At 36.6% G+C, this 23,436-nt stretch overlaps 1 protein-coding gene across 3 annotated transcripts in view; it reads left to right on the plus strand.

Moving 5' to 3' along the window:
- The window catches only part of CERT1 (ceramide transporter 1), an 80,136-nt gene that overhangs the window by 14,194 nt on the left and 42,506 nt on the right, over nucleotides 1-23,436 (plus strand). For all 3 annotated transcript variants that reach the window (XM_081941275.1, XM_081941274.1, XM_081941276.1), the window contains exons 2-3: nucleotides 1,586-1,720; nucleotides 9,853-9,969. In XM_081941275.1, the coding sequence (XP_081797401.1) occupies nucleotides 1,586-1,720; nucleotides 9,853-9,969 (252 nt within the window). The remainder of the gene's footprint in view (nucleotides 1-1,585; nucleotides 1,721-9,852; nucleotides 9,970-23,436) is intronic.

Below are 23,436 nucleotides of genomic sequence, written 5' to 3' on the forward strand. Positions count from 1 at the left end.
TCTTCTGTTCAGCAGAATAACTACTTTTTCTCTTGAAGAGTCAAAGTCTGTTTTTTCTAGGAAAGACCAACAGTTAATACTTTGTGTTTCTGATTCCAGTTTTCATCCACTAGACTGTTTAATTTTCCTTGCTGAGAATAGCTTCTATGGTTACATTTCCTTTGTTTGATCTAATGCATTTTTGTTCTGCTTTCTTGTTAAGGCTGAAACTGACAAAACAGGAGCAAATGGTTCCACAGATAGGATAGAACCATTACAATATATAAATGTTGCATAGGTGGGCCCTAATCTCAAGGCTGGAAATTGAGTGACCACATTTCCATTGGAAATTTCAATTTCCGTGGAAAAAAGCAAGAGGAAAAAACTGCTTTAAATCCTGGAACAGACATATCTTTAGGATTGAATGCAGTCTTCAGTTCATGCAAAACTATGTTGACATGTGAGCAAGTCACATGAGTATTGGGTTAAGTATCTAAAGAATAGAAATGTATTGTCAAACCTGGCGTGATATCTGTCATTTATGAACGAAAACCTAATTTTTTATTTTTTTAAGCTCTGTTATAAATTTGCACTTGATAAGGAAGTTTTAGAACACAAGTATACCACAAACATTGCAAGTCATAACTTCTGAGATAATGTGTATTCACCTTTAAGTTCGTTTCTCAGGTTACCCCTACTAGAAGGGCTTTTCTTTTTTCTTCTTTTCACAGGCTCTCAATTTAGCTAAGAACCCAATTCTTAGAGGATATATTTGTTAGAAATTTGCTTGCTAAATTCAATTGCAAAATTCCTATGAAGTCACTTCCTGGAAAATGAAAATATTCCTTTTATTATAATGTACAAATTTATTTATTATTGCTGTTGGTAACAATAGTTGTGCTAGAAGTACTCATTCTGATAGTATAGTTTTTGTTCTAATATTTAGACAAGAATATGAAATTTTAAAAAAACATAGAGGAATGTCCTTCTGTAATCTGATATTCTAATCCAGGGCTGTCAAACTCCTGGCCCACAGGCTGGATATGTCACACACTGGCCACGCCCATGTCCAGTTTAGTGAAGCAGGGTAAAATCCCAATACATCACGTGACATACCCGTGACTGTGAATTGACACCCCTGCTCTAATCCAAATGTTGGATTAGAAATGTTATGATCCCCAACCAGTTTATATAAATATACAGTATATGAGGTAATAATGTCACTACTATAGTGACATGATTATCTGGAATTCATCGCCAAATTCAGCAGACCTGTATTCTTAGCTATGAAGCTTTTTAGTAATATGGTGATTTTTAATTATTTCTTGGAAATAAGCCTTTCAGAATCTTGTTTATTTAGAGTTCTTACAAGATTTTCTGTTTTCTCTAAAGGTTCAAGAATATTTTACAATTATTTATAATTGTTATTTTTAATATATTGAATGTTGGCAGTTACATTCCTTTAGAATAAATATGATTCATTTTATTAAAATAAAATTGAGCAAGGATATAAGAAAATAAATACATTTATTATCTGAGTATAGTGCCACATAAAAATATGCTCATTATTTTGCTTTATTCAAACATACATATTTATTCTTTTTAGTGGACCAACTACATCCATGGGTGGCAGGACCGCTGGGTGGTATTGAAAAACAACACACTAAGTTACTACAAATCTGAAGATGAAACGGAATATGGCTGCAGAGGCTCAATCTGTCTTAGTAAAGCTGTCATCACAGTAAGTGTTTTCTTAAACTTGATTAGCCTTCCTCATTGATATATTTAATATTTTTTTCAATAATGGTTGAAACAACAAACTGGTTTAATCTCACAATGGACAAAGTGGTAATAATTTTTAAACTGATCATAGAAAATATTTCATGTGAATCAGGTTTCTGAAATATACATGTGGAAAAAAGATGCTTGTAAGACATATTTACAATTTAAAGAGACAACTTGTCTCTTTTAAAGTATAAAATTAAAGCAACAAGTGAGCTATATTGTAAATGCAACCTTTAAAAACATAAGGCATTTAAACTTGTATTAAATAGGGCTAATTTTTCTTTTGAATCTTCAGTATGTTTTAAGAGACATTTTGATAAAGATATCTGAAGCACGATTAACGTTTTGGCAACAGAAGCATAACAGTTATTGAAGTATTGGTGGTGCTATTTGGTTGTGCTAATGTATCAGGAAGTATTTATGTGTTAATGATCAGATGATTTCTTCACATGCTACTGCTGGCTTGCCTTGGGAACAGCAATAATTACATAAATGCTGTTTTTGTTCTGTTATTATGATTGCCTCCCTGATCTGCTAACTGACTAACTTGAGAATGTCAGTGTTCCACAAGATCTCTTCTTCAGTTGTTTCATATTTAATTTAAATTTTGCCTTGTAATATTCTCTAAGCCTTTAATCATTTATCAAAAGTTCCTAGCACTTTTTAAAATATTTTTTATTTTATTCAGAAAATTAAGATAAAATATAAACTCCAAAAAAGGGAAAAGAAATTTTACAAAAACAAAACAAAGATAGACAAAATATTAGAAAAAAGTGCATTAAATAAGACAAAAAGCAAAAACACATGTACTTATATTATCTCCTCTAGTTGAATATTGATAAATGCATTGGAACAATGAGTCCCCACCTCCCTGGTGAAACAGGCCCAAAATGTATAAACTTCTTCCTTTATTTGCAACCAACTTGACCTGTCATCTATCTACTATATATAAAGGCAAAGTTCGCTATTAACAATTTATTATTGTATTTAATCTATGATTGTCTACAATGGTTTCTTATCTACCATAAATCACCACAATCATTATTATGATCGTCTGGGATCAAATAACCTCATTTGATTCTTAATAATAAAACTTCTGCTTGAGATTTTGGTTGAAAACTTTCCCAACAATTGTGTTTTATGCCCCAAAATCATAAACCTTTCTTCTTGATTCATTTCCCCCCAAAAAATCAGTCCAAATTGTATTCCAGATAGAGTAAGTCCATTCCGCAATCACCATTAATCTTAAGAAAGTCCAGTTCATCACTAATCAATTCGGTTAACTCCAAATCTGTAGAATCCATATCCCCTTCAACCTTCTCCAATGAACCTGAAGTCTCCATATCATGATCCTTCTTCTTTAAATCTTTAAAAAGCTATTTAGATTCCAATCCATCCAGTTCTGAGTTTGGTTTGATTAGGCTAGGCTATACTTGCTTGTGTCTGGATATCTTCTTTAAGTTGATTCAAAACCCTTGATATTTCATCAAACTTTTAACCAAAGTTTTCAATTTGACTTTATAAGTTAAAAAGCATTCTTTTTTTCAAAGTCTTCCCAGAAAGCTTTATCTGTAACTTGATACATGGTTTTCATTTTCAATATAGCCCTGTAACTGGGCATTTATAGTGAGACATAAACAGTTCCTTTCTAACAAAGTAGCCATAAAGAATATTGAGATAATATTTCTCACAATAAAGGATGGAAAGAATTTCCATGAAACATTAAAAAATTAAACCATAGTTTTTTAAAAATAATAATAATAAAGAAAATGCGAAATCCCTGTAGTGAAAATTCAATGCAAATAAAAATCCAAACAGGTCACTTCCACTACCCAGGAAATCTCTATTGACTTCCATAAGGAGAAAGCAAAAATAATTCAGAACAGCAGTGAAACAGTGAAAAACATTAAAGAATTCACATTAAAATCCAGCAAGGGATTAAAGTAAATTAGCCTTCAACCAGACAATTAATTTTAAGAGAAAAATCAAGATAAAAAAGAAAATTCAAACAGTGCAGCTAAAACCCAAGCGCACTTTAAAAAGCTGAGAGGAAAGATGGCGACACAAGTCTCTGACCATCCCTATCAGGAATTGCAATCCTCAAAATTCCTCTTCTCAGGAGGGTCCACAGTCATCCAAGAGTCATCTTGGGTTGTTCCTAGCAGCTCCCATTCAGATCTAGAGGGCCAGCTGCCAAAAATCCTTCTTTGGCAGCAAAATCAGCTGTTTGTCAATACAAAATCCACCTGCTGCTCAGGATGGCATCTTGGGGGAATATGCCACTAACACTTTATTATTATTTTTTTGAAATCCATAAAATTTGGAGAGTACTCTTCCATTTCCATATAGAACTATGTTTTGGAAAGGTACTATACAGATAAATGACATTAAAAAACCTTAAAACAATGAAATTACATAACTGGCATGATTCCTGGTGAGATAAGTACATGCATCCCTTTTTTTAAAAAAGGTCTTTTTATGCAGTGCTACTGATTTATTTGCATGTAAATGTATGCAAATTTAAAGCTCATTACTCAATTAAAATATCTTTAATCAAGTCATAGACCTATTTAAATAATAAACTTGCAGGGTATATTTATTTGTTCAAGACTGATAGCAATAGCACTTAGACTTAGATACCACTTCACAGTGCTTTACAGCCCTCTCTTTAAGTGGTTTACAGAGTCAGCCTACTGCCACCAATAATCTGGGTCCTCATTTTACCGATTTCAGAAGGATGGAAGCCTGAGTCAACCTTGAGCCTGTTGAGATTTGAACTGCCAAATTGCAGGCAGCTGGCAGTCTGCAGAAGTAGCCTGCAGTACTGCATTCTAACCACTGTGCCACCATGGCTCAGGATGATTTCATTTCTGCCTTTAAATAGTGTCAACTTTTAAAAACTAAACATGTAGGTGTAATAAGATTTGAAAAATGCTGACTATTCAATAAAAGAATTTTGAAAAATGTATTAAAATTATGTGGCCCAAATTAGAATCAATCTTCTAAAACCAAAATTCTCAGTCAGTACATAATCTACAATTTTGATGCAAAGAACAGAGAAACATTTGAAAATTGTAAAGCAATGTATGAAGTTACAGCAGGCTATCATAGCAATAGCACTTAGAGTTATATACCACTCCATAGTGCTTTATAGCACTCTCTGAGCGGATTACAAATGTCAGCATTTAGCTGTGGGCAGTGTTAGCCTGTAATACTGCATTCTAACTATGGTTCCTGCTTATCATACACTGCTTATATGCCTCTATGCCTGATGAAAGTAGCAATTTACCCATGGAATAGAAATAATTGCAGGATATTATGCTATTTTCAAACATTCATAAAATACCAATGGGGTATATTTTTTTCTAAAAAGCTGAGTGCGTACAAATAAATCTGTATAAGTTTTATTTATTTTATTTAATTAAATTTATCCAGCTGACTGACATGACTTTAAGTAATAGGTAACAGATAATCAACAATTAAAACAAATCTTAAATAGCCTTTAAAACAATTAACATACAAGTAAGATTATAAGCACGTGAAATCATCCTTCCCCAGGCTGTGGAAAAACTGTCCTCCATGAAACAGCTATCCATGGCGCCCAATATGTTGTAAGTGGGTGGGTACTGCCTTAATATATAATGTACATGGTTACAACGGTAAAACCTTGAGGGGCAGAATATTATCATCTTATTCTGATTCTGTGAAATCATATAAGAAGTGTAGAAGACCTTGCTTTGCAGTTATTGTCCTTTTTCTTGCCAATAACAGAGCAATTGATACTGCATCTTTATTCTGCAGTTATCAATGTACTGATGCTGTACAGTTCTTTTCTAGCTTTCTTCCTCAGTTAATGAGACTGAGTTTTGAACTGATGCCTTGCATTCTTAGTCAAGTGGACATAGGAAATAAAGATTTTTCCAGGCAAAATGAAAATATTGTTTATCAATAAATTGATTGACCTAGGAATAGAGAATAATTCTGTTTTTAAACAAAGTTGCAATCTCCTTGGAAAAATTGTCTTCAAAACCCCTGGTCTTCCTGTTAGATTCCAAAATAGTAATTTTATACAGCTTTGGCTAACATATCAAAGAAACAGACCAGGTAATGGACATTAATGGATGATTATTATAATTGTTTTGTAGGATGTACTGGAAGAGAAATTAAAATTGATTTTAAAAGTTTCTGCAAAACCACCATGTATAACCAGTTTTAAAATGCCTTCCCATATTTCTTTCCATATTCACATTCAGGAGATAATTTGTCAATTATTTGAAAGACCAAACTAAGACTGTCTAATTTGGTGCCCTTCATATATTTTGGACTGCCTTCTTCATTCTAGCCATTTACTGTGGTTACCAGTCAATGCTGGCTCAGGTTATAGGGCATCCTTAGGCTACATTGGCTGGTAATTCACCTGCCATTGTGAAGATTTGCATTTTTGGAGTGATTCAGAAGGAAGTTGGCTTTGGCACTCCTTAAGCTTTGGTACCCTGGACAAGTATTTATTCAGCCTTAACTTAAATCTGGCCCTGCCTGTTAAATCCTAAAGAAGTTTTCAGTATCATGTGTAAATAGAAACTCGGGTTTTGTCTATGGTTTCTTGCTTTGTTTGTGTATCTGACCTGAATATCTAACTAATCCACAGAAATATCAGGAAATAGCAGCTGCAAAAAAGAAACAGATCAAATCAAAACTTGTCCATACAAACCATGGTTCCTTGTTTGCACTTCTCACCACATTATTATTATTTTTGGCTCATTCAACAAACCATTGTTAAGCAAACAAAAGATTAACATGGTGTATGATCACAATAATTTATAATTGTGCAGTTACATTTTTAAAAAGTCTGGTCATTGGTCTGCATAATATTAGAATAGGCAACCATTCTTGTAACAGAGAAACAACTCAAAGCCCTTGTGAAATTACTTCATAACTGATGGAGTATCATACATTGATGTGTAAAATTGACTCCTTACATGATACAGTTCTCATAATTCTGTTTTCTGGCTATTTTAGTGAACTGAGCGGGAAGGATAAAGGAAAGAATTATAAAGGGAAGTTTTAAAATCATTGTACTGAATATTAACATTGAATATTAAATTTTACTTCTCTTTACTGAAAGGAACAGATTTAGTTTCTTTGTAAGAGTATACATTGTTTAAATGTTAGCTTTAAAATTGCTTCCTTTTGAATATTCATAAGGAATATTCTAAATTCTTAAATATTCTAGAATTTTAAAATCATTAATAGATTATAATTTGTTAATTAGTAATATTTCCTAAATATGCATCTATTTCAATAAAGCATTCATCACAAATTTTAACTTCAGAGGGTAGGAGAAATGGTCAACCGCCTGTGTAGCCTAGTAGACAGTGGAGAGATCAGCTATGCATAATTAAGAGTAATAGGTGAATCAGTCAACACCTTGTCTCATATAAATGGCAGCCTAGCCCAAGTGGAGCAAAATCTGGGAAGATGTGTTTTAGATCATTCAAAGAAACTTCATAAATGAGGCTGAAAAATTTCCAAGGTTCGGGAAGATTTACCTCCGATGTGACAGGAAAAGGGGGGGAGCTATAAGCAGGTGCACAGAGACGGTTCAAGATAATAAAATCACTAAATAGGGCACATTTAGCAAAAAAAATGGATATTTTGATTTGAGCACAACACAGATCTTCAAATCAAGAACCCAGTATAAATTTCTAGCTTGAATGCTTTTAGCTATTTCTATACAGTTCCAGTTTTTCCTCCTTATTGGGACTCATCAGCTATTATTGTATAGAGTTCAAACCCTCTGCCAGGAATTGAAACTAGTGTTCAGCATTTTCAGAAATGATACTTAGATGTGCTATCAGAATTGTGTGTGAGTGTGGGTGCCCCTGTTAAAATGCTAGGGTTTTGAGAAGTAAAAAAAATCAAACCAAGATAAACCACTTCAAAAAAATTTCCACCTTCAATATAACTTATAAGCTGTGCAATTCAATTGAAAAGCAAACTGAAATCTTTTAAGGGGAAAAATTAAAAATAACAAGGTTGCATAAGTGTGCACACCCTTAAACTAATTCTTTGTTGAAGCGCCTTTTGAAGCCATTCCAAAACTTTGATCTTCTACTCAAGAATCCATTCTTTTGTTGATTTGCTTTGGGTCATTATGATGTTGAAATTCCTCTTCATCTTCAATATTTTAACAGAGGCCTGAAGGTTTTGTGCCAAAATTTACTGATATTTGAAACTGTTCATAATTCCTACGCCTTGACTAAAGCCTCAGTTCCTGCTGAAGAAAAGCAGCCCCGAACCATACTGCTGCCACCGCTACGCTTTGCTTTGGGTATAGTTTACTTTTGACGATGTGCAATGTTGTTTTTGCACTAAACATACTTTTGGGAATTCGGCCAAAAAGTTCAATCTTGATCTCATCAGATCATAACACATTTTCCCACATGCCCTTGTCAGGCTCCATGTAGGGTTTGGAAAATGTAGCTGGGCATGGATGCTTTTCTTTATATAAAAAGCCTTCTATCTTGCCATCTGACCCCCACAGCCCAGACTTACGAAGAATATGGGGCACCGTTATCACATGTAGTATAATACAACCAATAATTGCCAGAAATCTCTGCAGCTCCTTTAATACTGTTGTAGGCCTCTTGGCAGATTCTCAGACCAGTTTTCTTCTTGCTTCTTCATCAATTCTGGAGGAACATCCAATTCTTGGTAATGTCACTGTTGTGCCATATTTTCTCCACCTGTTGATGACTGTCTTCACTGGGTTCCATGGTATACCCAGGGCCTTGGGAATATTTTTGTACCCTTCTCCTGACTGATAATTACAACAATAAGATCTCTTTGCTACTTCATAAGCTCTTTGCAGACCATGGCTTTTGCTGTAAGAGGCAACTGGGTAATGTCAGACAAATCCTGCTAGAACAGCTGAATTTTATATGAGCTTGATCACAGTCATTTTAATGATGACAGGTGTGTACTGGCAACTATTTAACATCTATTTGAACATGATTGGTTATTTCCACATCTCTACTTAGAAGAGGATATGCACATTTATGCAACCATTTTATTTTAAGCTTGTTGTTAGTTCTCCCCTGAAAGATTTTAGTTTGCACTGTATAGCTTATACCTTATATTAAAGGTAGAAAAAGTTCTGAAGTGATTTATCTTAGTCTGATTTGGGTTTGTTTTTTTTACATCTCAAAAACATTTTAACAGGGGTGTATGGACTTTCTATATCCATTGTAATCCATCTTCAGCTCTCAGAGGAGATAGATATAGGTGTTACAATATATAATACCTCTATGCATGAGACTTTACCTAACTTCCAAAGCCCTCCTATTTCTCCCCCCTACCCCCAGTGTTTAGAAGAGGGGAAAACTCTGGCATCCAATTTTCTGTGCATAGTATGCACAAAGACCATCTCGCCCTTGTGGAAATACTTATTGGGCATGTTTGAAACAAGTAAGGCATGTTATATTTGTAATTTCTATCTTGGAAGCCTTGTTTCTAAACAGTGTATAGCGACGTTTCAATTTAAAAAGCATGCTTCTTCAACCTGTAATTTCTAGGGTTTGCAAATTATTTTACAGATCTTTGTTCTATGTTTACATCATGTGTTTTTCTTTCCTAATTTCAAAAAGTCATTTTTTTCAAATTTTTTGGTTAGATCAAGTCTATATAATGTAAGGCCTGCAGATTACATGTGGCCTCTCAGTATTTTTTTAAAAAAACCAATAACTCTGCTGCTACCAAATATTGCCACCATTAACCCAAAAGATATGCTGCTGAGCATCTCCAGTGCATCCATGCTCATCAACACTGCCAGCTCTGTCACTGCCCCAGAGCTATATCTATCAAACAATTGATGGGCATGCCAGTTATTCTTTGTGGCCTACAATTATTTTTAATTTGTCAGTGGCCCTGTCCCCTGTACAGATTTTGGTAGGTCTGGGTTAGATCATAATGGGGACTAATGAATACGTTGATAAATAAAATGATTTTTTTATTTAAAAGATTCGTGGATCAGCCACTTAAAATGTAATTCTAGTGCCCCTAATTATATATATATATTTAATCCAACAGCCTCATGAATTTGATGAATGCAGATTTGATATTAGTGTAAACGATAGTGTTTGGTATCTACGTGCTCAGGATCCAGACCACAGGCAGCAATGGATAGATGCAATTGAACAGCACAAGGTAAGGATTGTTATTCTTTCCAATTAATACATTATAGTGATGAATTAGCTAGCTGGCTAACACCTTCTATATTTGCTGAATCTGTAACTTCCAGAATTATAGCCCATGTGGCTGAGTCTGGGAGTTGTAGTTCCAAAGGGGAACCAAGTTAATAAATCAGGAAAGGCTGCTCTAAATTTTGATTAACAATTTGAATAATCCAGTGTGAATACTCAGCCACCAGAAACATTATAACATAAGGTTTTGAAATGAATAATACAGATATATTAAAATTTGGTATACAGGCAGTCCTTTATTTGCAACCACAATTGAGACCAGTTGCTGATGTAGCAGTAAATAAGCAAGATGCTCACATGATTGCTTTACTCAATCAATGCAACCCCAGCACTTCTTAAGCAGACAGAGCAAAATAGCTACCTAAAGGCACAGAGCAGAAATCTTCCTGGCAGATAGCCCTTTCACTCTAAATTCTCCTGAAGACCACCAAAGGATTTCTGCTCCCATCTGTGTACAGATGAATAATCCTTTGGTGGATTGCGGGAAAATCCTTTGTGGAGCTGCCAGAACAACTCCTGAAGCCTACCAAAGGCTTTCCCTCTTTTCCATGCATGGAGTGGAAATTCTGAAGATTTCAGCTCTTTTTTGCTTGCAACCATCCTTGACAGCTTCCATGTTGGCTTTTTTTGGAGAAGCTGGCAGAGAAGATTGCAAATGGCATTTACATGATTGTGGGAAGCTTGTCAATCATTCGTAAATGTGAGCTGGTTACCAAGTACCAAAAAAGTGGGGGTGGGCTGGGGTGTAGGGGTGGAAAGGGAAGGAACTGACATTTTACAGTTGCCAGAAAAGTACTGTAAGCAGCTTTTTCACGGCCATGTTAACTTTGAAGGTTTGTTAAATGACTGTTCAGAAGCTGAGGGACTACCTGTGTTAACATTTTTCCATTGAGAGGCATTGAAGAAATGTTAATGAAATAATGGGAAGCTGTAAGGAATTTACAGTGTGGTAATATGGAAAATATGGAGTCGAGAACGTCTAGCACATATGTGCAAGGGGAACTTTACCTTTGCCTTAATATGGAAAACACACGAGCTATTATCTCCAGCAAGTGGAGCTTAATTTTTTGTCCGCACTGATCATAAAGTTCAAAAGTATGTTGGCATAATCGGTGATACTTGGATACAATACAGTTAGCAAAGCTTGGTAAAAAAAATCTGTGATTTGGTAAAACAAACAAAATGTTTTTTCCTCTCTAGTATGATTAAGGGTAAAAAATGTTTATAATCAGCTTTAAGATTAATTGTTCTAATCTTCTGACTTGGGTTTGAATACTGTCTTGTACCAGTATAATGGTGTGAATGACTAGGAGCAAATTTTTCAAATGCTTTTATAGGTAACAGATGGGGAAAATAACCTTCTTTTTCACTTAACAGCTTTTTCTATTTCTATAGGAAAAAATCCTAGATTGCTTTTATTTGAGATCTTATAGGATGCCTCAGCATTGCTCAAATCTTTGTAAAATAATATGCAATAGAATACAAATAATGTTAAAGTGAATAAAACTAAAGCCAGCAAAATCAATAATGTTCAAATGAATATTTAATAAGAGACATTTTAGTCAGTTATAAAATTAGAAAAGACATATTCTGTGAAATATCATTCCATAGATTAAGTGTCCCTGATCCTTGGAAATGACATAATACAGATAATCCTTGAGTTATGACTGTTTAATAATGGTTCAAAGTTACAATAGTCTTAGAAAAAACTGATATATGACATTTCCTTGGACTTGGAACCATTGCATCAGTCCTGTGGTTGCATGATCAGAATTTTAGTGCTTGACAGCCATCTTGCATTTCTTAGAGATTGCTGCCTCCTGTGCTAACGTATTTACAATTTGCTACCTTTTTTGCTGATTCCTGGCCAAAAAACATGGCAACAGAGGCCATTAAAGAAGCTAGACTTGCTTAAAGACTGTGTGATTTGCTTAAAATCACCATAGAAATTGTTATACAATTGGGTCCGACATATACAACCTCAATTAGTTACGACAGAAATTCCAGTCATAAGTCAAGGATTGCTGGTAGAGAATGAAAATAAATTGTCAAGAAATGTGAGTTTTAATTGCAATTTTATGTGTTTTGGTTAAAGCCTCTCTTTTCAGAGATAATCTGATTGATACACAATCATGCACATAAATACTTCCTAGGTCTCATGGTTGCAGCAAGGGTTAAAAAGTGCTGGATCTAAGAAGGTCAAGTTACAGAAGGATCTTGACAGACTTGAACATTGAGCACTATCTAACAAAATGAAATTCAGTGATGAAAAAAGTAAGGTCCTACATTTAGGCAAGAAAAAACAAATGCGCAGGTCTATAGCATAGGTGGTACCTGACTCAGTAGTAGTAACTGTGAGAGGGATCTTGGAGTCCTAGTGGACAATCACTTAAATATGAGCCAGCAGTGTACTATAGCTGCCAAAAAAGCCAACACAGTTCTAGGCTGCATTAACAAGGGATAGAATGAAGATCATGTGAAGTGTTAACACTACTTTATAATGCCTTGGTAAGATCACACTTGGAATACTGCATCCAGTTTTGGGTGCCGCAATGTAAAAAGATGTGGAGCCTCTAGAAAAAGTGCAGAGCCGAGCAACAAAGATGATTAGTTGATTGGAGGCTAAACCATATCAAGAACTGTTGATGGAATTGGGTATGTCTAATTTAATGTAAAGGACTAGAGGTGACATTATAGCAGTGTTCCAATATCTCAGGGGTAGCCAGAAAGAAGAGGGGAGTTAAACTATTCTCCAAAGCATCTGAGGGAGGACAAGAAGCAATGGATGAAAACTAATCAAGGAGAGAAGTAACCTAAAACTAAGAAGAGATTTCCTGACAGTTAGAACAATTAATCAGTGGAACAAGTTTTCTCCAGAAGTTGTGAATGCCCCAAACCTGGAAGTTTTTAAGAAGAGATTGGACAACCATTTACAATACAATAGCAGAGTTGGAAGGGACCTTTGAGGTCTTCTAGTCCAACCCCCTGCCTAGACAGGAAACTCTATACCTTTCCAGACAAAGGGCTATCCAACATCTTCTTAAAAACTTCCAGTGTTGGGGCATTCACAACTTCTGGAAGGAAGGTGTTCCACTGATTAATTGTTTTAACTGTCAGGGAAGTTTCTCCTCAGTTCTAAGTTGCTTCTCTCCTTGATTAGTTTCCACCCATTGCTTCTTGTTCTACCCTCAGGTGCCTTGGAGAATAGTTTGACTCCCTCTTCTTTGTGGCAACCCCTGAGATATTGGAACACTGCTATCATGTCTCCCCTAGTCCTTCTTTGCATTAAACTAGACATACCCAGTTCCTGCAACCGTTCTTCATATGTTTTAGCCTCCAGTCCCCTAATCATCTTTGTTGCTCTTCTCTGCACTCTTTCTAGAGTCTCCACATCTTTTCTACATCGTGGCGACCAAAACTGAATGCAGTATTCCAAGTGTGGCCTTACCAAGGCATTATAAAGTGGTATTAACACTTCACGTGATCTTGATTCTATCCCTCTGTTGATGCAGCCTAGAACTGTGTTGGCTTTTTTGGCAGCTGCTGCACACTGCTGGCTCATATTTAAATGGTTGTCCACTAGGACTCCAAGATCCCTTTCACAGTTACTACTGTTGAGCAAGGTACCACCTACTGTACTTGTGCATTTCGTTTTCCCCCTAAATGTAGAACCTTACTCTTTTCACCATTGAATTTCATTTTATTAGATAGTGCCCAATGTTCAAGTTTGTCAAGATCCTTCTGTATCTTAAGCCTGTCTTCTGGAGTGTTGGCTATTCCTGCTAGCTTGGTGTCATCTGCATAAATATCTGGAAATATATATTCTATACCCCCCAAATCCCAGGGCAATTTACAAAATATACAATTATTTACATTGAAGCATTAGAGTTCAAGTTCATAGTCATACCAAAATGAACTACTAACAACTTTGTATGAAATTAAAATTAAGCTCATCCAGAGATGATAAGCAAACCAAATAACATCTTTTAAAGAAGACAGGTGAAGCTAAAGTTTATATTTAGTCATTCTCAATGTCATGTCAACAGTTTTCAACATTTCTTGGGAGAAATATGGAAGTGGTTTGCCATTGACTTGCCTTCCCAGTGTCGTCCATGCATAGGTCAGAAACTTCCTATTTATTTTGTTTGACCTATTTTGCATCTGACCTATTTTGCATCTGCCAAGGTCAGCTGAATGCTGCTATTATTTTATGACAGAAACTTTTACTCCATACTTAAAAAGCCTATAATACTCACTCAGTAACCCAAGTTTCATTTTGGAGACCACAGCTAACAAAGCTTCTGTGCCTTTTGACTTTCACAGAGGCACACAAAATAAACAACGAGAAAGACTTTTTCTCTTTCTACTTCTGTCTCTATACCAGGACAGGCTAACATGGATGGATATGGGCCTTTGAGTAAAGCTGCCAAAATATTAAGGCTTCATATTAGGCTGGAAAATGGTATACCCCTAGCATATAGACAGCCATAGTTTAGAATATTTGGAATTTTTAAAATCATAATTAAAGACTTTATAATGCATTAGAGTAGCCTAACCTAGATAGCAAGGTTCATACTGTTCAGATAAAGTCTTGCTAAATTATTCTAAATTGGTATTATCTGAGGTTTGTCTGTTATTGCAAAGTGAAGTGAATCTGGTCTTGAAGACAGACTATAAATCTTGTTTAAGTTCAGTGTAAAACATCTTCCTAAAAGAGGATTTTTTAAAAAGATACAGTTTTCTGTTTTACTTTTCTTCCCAGAGAATTGAGGGGAAATAAATTATGAAGTGCTTTACTTCCATTGTAAATATTCATATCACTACATTGAATATTTGTATATAAAATCATTGTTTCCTGTGCTAATAATTTAATATATTACATAATCTTTTATTTTCTTGAAATAACAACATGATTTCAGATTTATAAAGGATCATTTAAAAATTATATCACCTTTTGTTTCTTTTCTGAGAAAAAAGAGAGAGCAATAATATCTGGGTGTTTTACAATATTATTTCAGCACATAGAGTATCTTGAGTCCTTCTGTAAGGCCTCACTGTATGGCTTTATGGAAAAGTAGAGAAGACCTGAAGTGGTATGTCAAAATATGGCCTGTCAACTTATAAATGAATATGGAGGGCATCATATTGACCTGTTTTATCCTGAATCTATTGGTGTTCTGTCTGCAAAGAACAGTTTCTAAAAAGAACTATTTTAGATTTGAGAATTCAAAATGCATGTACTGTAGTTATCTAACTTATATTTATATAATATTGTACATATTGTGTTATATTGTAACTGGCATTCTTATTTAAAAGATAATAGATCAGAAGTTTGAAAATAAAATAATTTTCTGTGTCAACATACAACTTGAGCAGGTTTGCTGTTGTATAACAATAAAGATATTAAAATTCTCTGTTTTAATGGCACGTGGTTTTATATCATTAAGTGCTGAACCTTGAATTGTAATTGCAAGGGCATGCTTCAAGTATATTCTTGCAATTATGGTACTGCATCACAAGGTAGCAGTTGCATGAATAGTACCAACTTTTATTGAGGTAGTCAACAAACTGACCCATTAGTAGGAATCTTTTTGAACCTTTTCAATAAAACAATTGTGCTGATTAAGCAGAGGCCAAAATTTCATCTCATTCCACATATAGTATATTCAGCATAAGATTGCCTGTATCATTTGTAACTACTGATTAACTAATGGATATGGATATCTGTATATGGCTTTTATTTTGCTGTCTGTACACCGCCCCGAGTCCCTTCGGGGAGAGGGGGGCAGTCTATAAATTCAATAAAATTCAAAATTCAAAATTCAAATATTTTATATTTAGGAAGTATCTCTCACTTCTTCTTTAATTACGTCCTTTTTCTTATCTGTGTCTGTCTCTCCCACAACAAAATATCTTTACTATATATAATGCTCAGAATTATACTCAATGCATCTGTTTAAGTGCATAAAGAGGATTTGTTTTAGATCTTTTATGGGAAGCAGGATGAACTGAAGATGGGAACTGATGCCCGCATCAGAAAAAAGAGCCAGTGAATGAATCCAGATTAATGAGAGGATCTGGGACGACCCATAGTGCTTCATAACAGATGGTTCCACATGATGAAACTGTAAAATAGTGGTCTCTGGCAGGTTTTAGAGCTCTGGGAGCTGGGAAAGTTAGCTTTGCCCAAGCTGCAGTTCAAAGCCTTCAAAGAGATACTGGGTTCGCCCACTTCCTATCTTAATCACTTTCATTGGAAATGGCTTGAAAATTGATTTTTGGATATCAAGAACCAACATAAGGACCTTTTTTTTCTACCTTCAGTCCTCAACAACAACAAAAAAGGGTTTCATGTAAGTTTAAGAACTTAAAGAAAAATTTTGGGAATGGCTTGAAAATAAGTAGCAAAAAAGGTAAATAGAATGGTGGTTTTGTAAAAAAATAAATGGACTAAAAGGCTAGAGAAACTAAAAATAAGATTATGGCATAATTAGAATAAGTGGTTTGTTCAAAATCCTATTAAAATATATGAAGATTTTGAATGTGTATAAGAAATCTTTTCCTGAAAAAATATGGCTTAGGGAAAAGTAGAAGAGGAGACCTTGAAAGCTGGTTACTAGACACAATCAGAAAGGATTAAAGATTATAATTACCCACTAATACAGAATGGAGACAAGTATTTTAATTCTGGAAGAATTCAAGGATATTTGGCAACAATGTACTCATAACTTATCCCCTATAGTCTGCACCTGATCTCCAGCGGTGGAAGGAGGGACCAGTCTACCCAGTCTCCTTCCAAAGGACTAGGATAGGGTCAGCCTACTAAACCTTTGGGCAGTGGCACAGCAGTAAACTACAGCAGCACTAAAGCAGTCAGAAATTTAGCAAATTACAGTTCCACTGGAGAGATCGGTCCCAGGACACATTTATAAATTTATCCCATTTCAGGTATTTTAATTCAAAAATTGTTGCTCTATGATGCACTGTTTCACCTAGTTAAAGATTTTAGACAAGAGAGTCTTAATAAGATATGGATGTAAGATAAGATATGGGAAGAAGAGGGAAGATGGTATTTTGAAAGAGAGATAAATAACTGTAAAGATAAATCAAAAATATGAAATTGATGTACTTGTTTAATGTGAAAATATATGTCGTTTCTGGTAGCTCTTAATACATTTTTGCTGATTAAGATTGATGAGGCTGTATTTGCTTTTAGATTAAGTAAAGAGATTTTAGGTTGAAATGTTAGAGAAGATAAGTTACTGAAATTATACTTGTCTTGAAGAAGGGAAAAGAGTCATTTCTTTACATATTTTCCCTTTCTATTTTACTTTTTTTCTCTCTGCACTGTTTGCTTATTAGTTTTTTGTATTTTTAAAGTTCTATACTTTTTAAAACAAAAAAGATATTCTATAGAAGATATATGAAATTTACACAATAACAAATTTGACTATTTTTAAATTGCCAGCAGAGCAGGGCTTTGGGCCAGGAGGCTAGAACTCCTTAGGAGAATGAGCCCAAAAATTGCATTAGGATTGGCTTACCACATTGTAAAATAAGATACGTTGCTATACGGAGAGCGCTGTCTCCCAAAAGACAATTTGGACCACAATCCAACATTGTCCAGTCCCTATGCTGAGGGAGGGTTTTTTTGTTGTTAGTTGCGAAGTTGTGTCTGACCCTTCTCGGCCCTATGGACAATGTTCCTCCAGGCCTTCCTGTCTTCTACCATCCTCTGGAGTCCATTTAAACTCAAGCCTACTGCTTCGGTGACTCTTATTGAGCCACCTCATTCTCTGTCGTCCCCTTCTTCTTTTACCCTCAATCTTTCCTAGTATTAGGCTCTTCTTTAGAGAGTCCTTCTTCTCATTAGGTAGTATTTGAGGTTCATCTTCAGGATCTGGCCTTCTAAAGAGCAGTCAGGGTTAATCTCTAGGACTGACTGTGGTTTGATTGCCTTGCAGTCCAAGGGACTCACAGGAGTCTTCTCCAGTACCATGGTTCAAAGGCCTCAATTCTTTGGCGCTCAGCCTTTCTTATGGTCCAACCTTCACAGCCATACATTGCAACTGGGGAAACCATAGCCTTGACTATACACACTTTTGTTGGCAGGGTGATGTCTCTGCTTTTTAGGGTGCTGTCTAATTTGCCATAGCTTTCCTCCCCAGGAGCAAGCATCTTTTAATTTCTTGGCTGCAGTCCCCATCCGCGGTGATGGGGAGGGGGGGATACATAGGTCCATTATATCGCTTTACTTCTTGTGTTTGATTTTTGCTGAACAAGGCTGCTTTGTAAGAAACCTGGTAACATAGGAAAACATGAGCTGAACTGTCTTTTTTCCCCAGGGATTCTGATCATTGTGACTTACATGAATCAAACCAAATGTTAATGTGAAAGTATTCTTTGAATACAAAGAAGCATCAAGCCTGGAGGCATATCCTATGCCCACTTTAGCTGCCCCCTTGTTTGGCTATTTCCAGCACTACATTGTTGGAGGGGAAATGCTATGAAGTGAGAGAGTGTATAGTCCACTGAGATGACTGTTTGGGGGCTTTTTTGTTTTTCTTTTTAGGACATTAGGTAATGTTAGCATTAGCTTGTAACTAAGACTAGCCCTTAAGGGTGCAGGCAAGACTTTTGTGTTACTTTACGATGATAAAGAGTCACTTCGGGTGAGATGGGTAATTTTAGTAATAAATAAAGTGGCCACTAGACAAACCCATTGTCAGTGGGCTTCTTCCTAATATTTTTGTTGTCCTTGAGTGCTCTCAGCCATGAATTTGGGGCTTGCAGCCCCAGAATGCACAGAGAACACAAGGTTGGGTAGACTCTGCTCTGCTTCTCTTGTCTTTCTTCCTATAAGGGTTATTAACCAGTGTTTAAATTTTGTATTACTAATCTCTTGATAGAGTTAGGGTTTGTTCAGAGCCTTTATGTTGGTGTTAATGTGTAATTCTATTCTGTTTTTACAGGTAAAGTCTTATCCTGTCTGAGTTGCAGCTTGTATAATTTTATTTTTAAAAACCTGAAAAAGTTCAGGATTTGCTGCTGAAGTCAGAACATTTGTAAACCACAACCATTTAAATTAGGAAGTCTTGAAAACATTTAAATGTAGACTTACTGAAATGTAATGGAGGCAGGATAAAGGTTACTGCTGGACTTTGACCAATAGTAACCTCTAGGAATTGCTTCATATTCTTTTGGTTGATGCCATCTAGTGGCTACTATTGTTACAGGAAACTGTAAACTTTATTTTTTTCCCCAAATTGCTAATTGTGTTTGGATGTGGTTCTGTGTCATAAATAGAATAAGTAGAATTATGTTGTGACAAACACAAAAATGCTAATACACAATTCACTTACATGAATGTGATCTGGATCACATTCCAGATCACATTCTGGAATGTGATCCAGAATGCTAGCTGACTAGCAATTGTTTTTGGTCCCTTTCTTATGGCTTTTAATCATCTTGCATGATGAACAGTACTTGAACACTTCTGTAAAATCTCATTTGGTTTAGTAAAAGCATTACCTCTTTGGGTTCTGCTTTATTTTTTTCTCTCTCTCATGACCAACCAAGTTACTATTATTTTTCTAGGTGTTAAAGAGAATCAAGCAGGAAAAGAAGTAGCAATAAATGGGCAACATGTTTGTTAATGCATAGTCTTGGGACAAACATTTAAATATTTATATTTTATATTTAGTGGCCTTTGTGAAATGATTGTGAGGTAAAATCAGGAAGAAGCAATTGGTTGGAAATGGCTGTTGTACTTTGGAAGAACAGCAAGTATAAGAAAAGTTTGAAAGTGAAGGATAATAAAAAGGCGTTGGAAAAGCAAAATGAGTAAACGGTATGTTCAAATGCAATAAAGATCTGGCTGGATGAGAAAGGAAGATATGAAAGAATTTGAAATGAAGGGATAGACTCTAAGTAATTTTTAAAGGATGGCGAAATGTATCATCAAATTAAACAGGATGAAGTAGAAAAATAAGTGAAAGTGGAATGAGAGGAGAAAAATATATCAAATAGTTCTGGGAATCTTTAAGAGAAAAGAGGGAGAAACAGTAAAATATCATGGGTGTAGAAAAAAACACTGAGGATTCTGAGTTTAAATAGATCAGAAAGGTACTACAGTCACAAACAAATGAAGAACAGGTGTATTTGTTATGGCTTAGTTATCCAATTATCTTGTTATTTAAAGGCATTTAATAGCAGTCCTAAGTCACCACAGAAAATAGCTTCAAGTTATTATAGCAAATTTGTCCAAATGCCAAAGTTAGGAATGTCTTGGGATAAACAAAATGGAAGGAACATTTCAAAACATTTCATGACAGGTTGTGAGATCATTAAGCTAAGAAATAGTAGGTAGAAAAAAATCACCGTTACTGTTTTCCCTGCTGCTGCTGCTAAATGTAGAGATAGCGATGTCCCGTGTGTCATCATCATACTTTGTGATATATGGTGTAATTGATTGTGCACTGCACTATCTTTTCTAATCTGTGGCTATAAGTAAGAAACCAATAGTTACATAAGCCATCCTTGCCTTAGAAATACAGGATTTGGATTCAAACAGTGGAGAGAATAAACTTTCTTTAATGTTAAAAGTGTAATAAGACTAAAGAATTTCCTAGCAGAGTCAGACATAAGGACATGTAGGAAATAGTATTCAAATGTAAAAGAAAATAAGAAACAGGTAAATTAGAGGAATTAGAACCATACATGTTAAAACTATAGAGGAAGAAAAAGGAATTGATTCAGAGGAAGAAAATTAGCAGTCTTAAGGTTTAAAAGGCACCAGGAAGATAATAGAATAAAAATACTGTATAGAGATAGAAAATTAAATAGATTTTGGCAGATCCAATAAAATTGGTTTATTTATGTACAGTACTGAAACTGCTTTGATTAAAATGACAGTTTCTTGTTGGCCAATTTTAAAAAAAATCTCTGCTCTGTTTCTCCTTCCTTGGTTCATATTCTGCTTTTAATAATAATAATAATAATTTTATTTGATTAGCCGCAACCCTCTCCCGAAGGACTCGGGGCGGCGTACAATCAAAACAGATAAAATACAGATAAAGACAAACATATATACATAAAGAACAAAGACATATACATGTGCATGGAGGAGGTAGACTCATAAGTGAAAGACAATTAAAAAACACAATTTAAAATCCCATTAAATAAAATTACTGAATTAAAAAACCCATCAGGAGCGTTATGAAGTTATGATTGAGCCAGGCCGGCTATTTGGAATAGGTGGGTCTTGAGCTTTATACGGAAGGAGCGGAGGTCAGTAGTGGTCCTAATATCCGGGGGGAGGTCATTCCACAGGGCTGGGCCCGCCACAGAGAAGGCTCTGCTCCTAGGCGCCGCCCCATGGCACTGTCTGGTGGACGGCACCTGGAGAAGCCCCTCTCTGTGCGAGCGGATGGGTCGTAGGGATGTATGGGGCAGAATACGATCCCGCAGGTAACTAGGTCCTGAGCCATGGAGCGCTTTAAAGATCGTAATCAAGACCTTGAAACGCACCCGATAGACCACAGGAAGCCAGTGCAGCTCGCGCAGGAGAGGTGTCACATGGGAGTACTTAGTACTCCCCATAATCACCCGCGCGGCCGCATTCTGGACTAACTGCAGTCTCCGAGTGCATTTCAAGGGAAGCCCCATGTAGAGAGCGTTACAGTAGTCCAGGCGAGACGTCACCAGCGCATGGGTGACTGTGCGTAGGGCGTCCCGGTCCAATGGCGCAATTGGCGAACCTGGTGGAACGCCCCCCTGGCCACGGCTGTCACATGGTCATCCATGGACAGCCTGGCATCCAGGAGGACACCCAAATTGCGTGCCCGCTCCACGGGGGCGAGTTGAATGCCCCCAATGGCCAGAGATGGAATTAACTGGTTGAACCGGGGGGCCGGAACCCACAGCCACTCCGTCTTGGAAGGGTTGAGCTTGAGTCGGTTGTCATCCATCCAGACCCGTACGGCTTCCACACACCGGGACATCACTTTGACGGCCTCGTTGGGGTGGTTCGGGGTGGAAATGTACAGCTGAGTATCATCAGCGTACAGGTTATCTTTTCTTTCTGATATGTTCTTTGCTGTTTCTTTTCTTCCTTGCTAAATTCCCAAAAATTCTTTACTTGCCTCCATACTAATCCTATTCAATAATTTCTCATAATGGCTATATATGGTTCCTCCCCCCATACCTTTCTGCAGTTCCTCTTCTTCTCTGTGAGTGACCTATGCTCTGCAGCTTAGTCATTATGGCATAAGAGTCTGCTGCTTTTTAACAACATTTTGCCCTTTGCTCCTCTCTGTTCAGTGTGTGCATATCATGCCTCGTCTACTTCAATATCATCTTCTAGTAACATAAAGGTTTTGATTCTCTAAGCGAGTGTCAGTGACTGTACTCTCTTGCCTGTCAATTTGAAGGATACATTCATCTTTAATATTAGAGGTCAGATTTTTTTAAGGATTAAAGCAGCCTTTTCAGTGACCCTGTACTAACATTTATTTATTTATTTATTTATTATTCATGCTTCTAGACCGCCCCCTCTCCCAAAAAGGGACTCGGGGCGGTGTACAGTCCATGCCAAATATATCAAAATACAATAAAAATTGAATATGTACAGTTGGAATGGAGGAGGTTAAAAATGGAATTAAAAGAACTGTACAAAGCAATATATATAAATATAGGATTTTGAACCCCTAAAACACACACAATAAGTTAAAAACAATACCCCTAAAATAACCAGTTAATACATTTGCCAGGAGGGACAGTTGTAATTATGCCAGGCCTGCTAATCGGAACAGGTGAGTCTTCAATTTTTGCCGGAAGGAGCGGAGGTCAGTAGTGGTTCTAATGTCGGGGGGGAGGTCATTCCAGAGGGTTGGGCCCATCACAGAGAAGGCCCTACTCCTTGGTGTCGCCCGTTGGCATTGCCTAGTGGACGGCACCAGGAGAAGTCCCTCTCTGTGTGAGCGAATTGGCCGCAGGGATGTATGTGGGAGGATGCGATCCCGCAAGTAACTAGGTCCCGTGCCATGGAGCGCTTTAAAGATGGTAATCAGCACCTTGAAACGCACCCGAAAAACCACAGGCAGCCAGTGCAGCTCGCGCAGGAGAGGTGTTACGTGGGAGTACCTCGTACTCCCCATCACAGCCCGCGCGGCTGCGTTCTGAACTAACTGCAGTCTCCGGGCGCGTCCCAAGGGCAGCCCCATGTAGAGAGCGTTGCAGTAATCCAGGCGGGACGTCACCAACGCATGAGTGACTGTGCGTAGGGCATCCCGGTCCAGTAGGGGGCGCAATTGGCGCACCAGGCGAACCTGGTGGAACGCCCCCCTTGCCACGGCTGCCACATGGTCATCCATTGACAGCCGGGCATCAAGGAGGACGCTCAAATTGCGCG

This window comes from Natrix helvetica (assembly GCF_964273705.1).
Source record: "Natrix helvetica genome assembly, chromosome: 2".
Taxonomy (NCBI): domain Eukaryota; kingdom Metazoa; phylum Chordata; class Lepidosauria; order Squamata; family Natricidae; genus Natrix; species Natrix helvetica.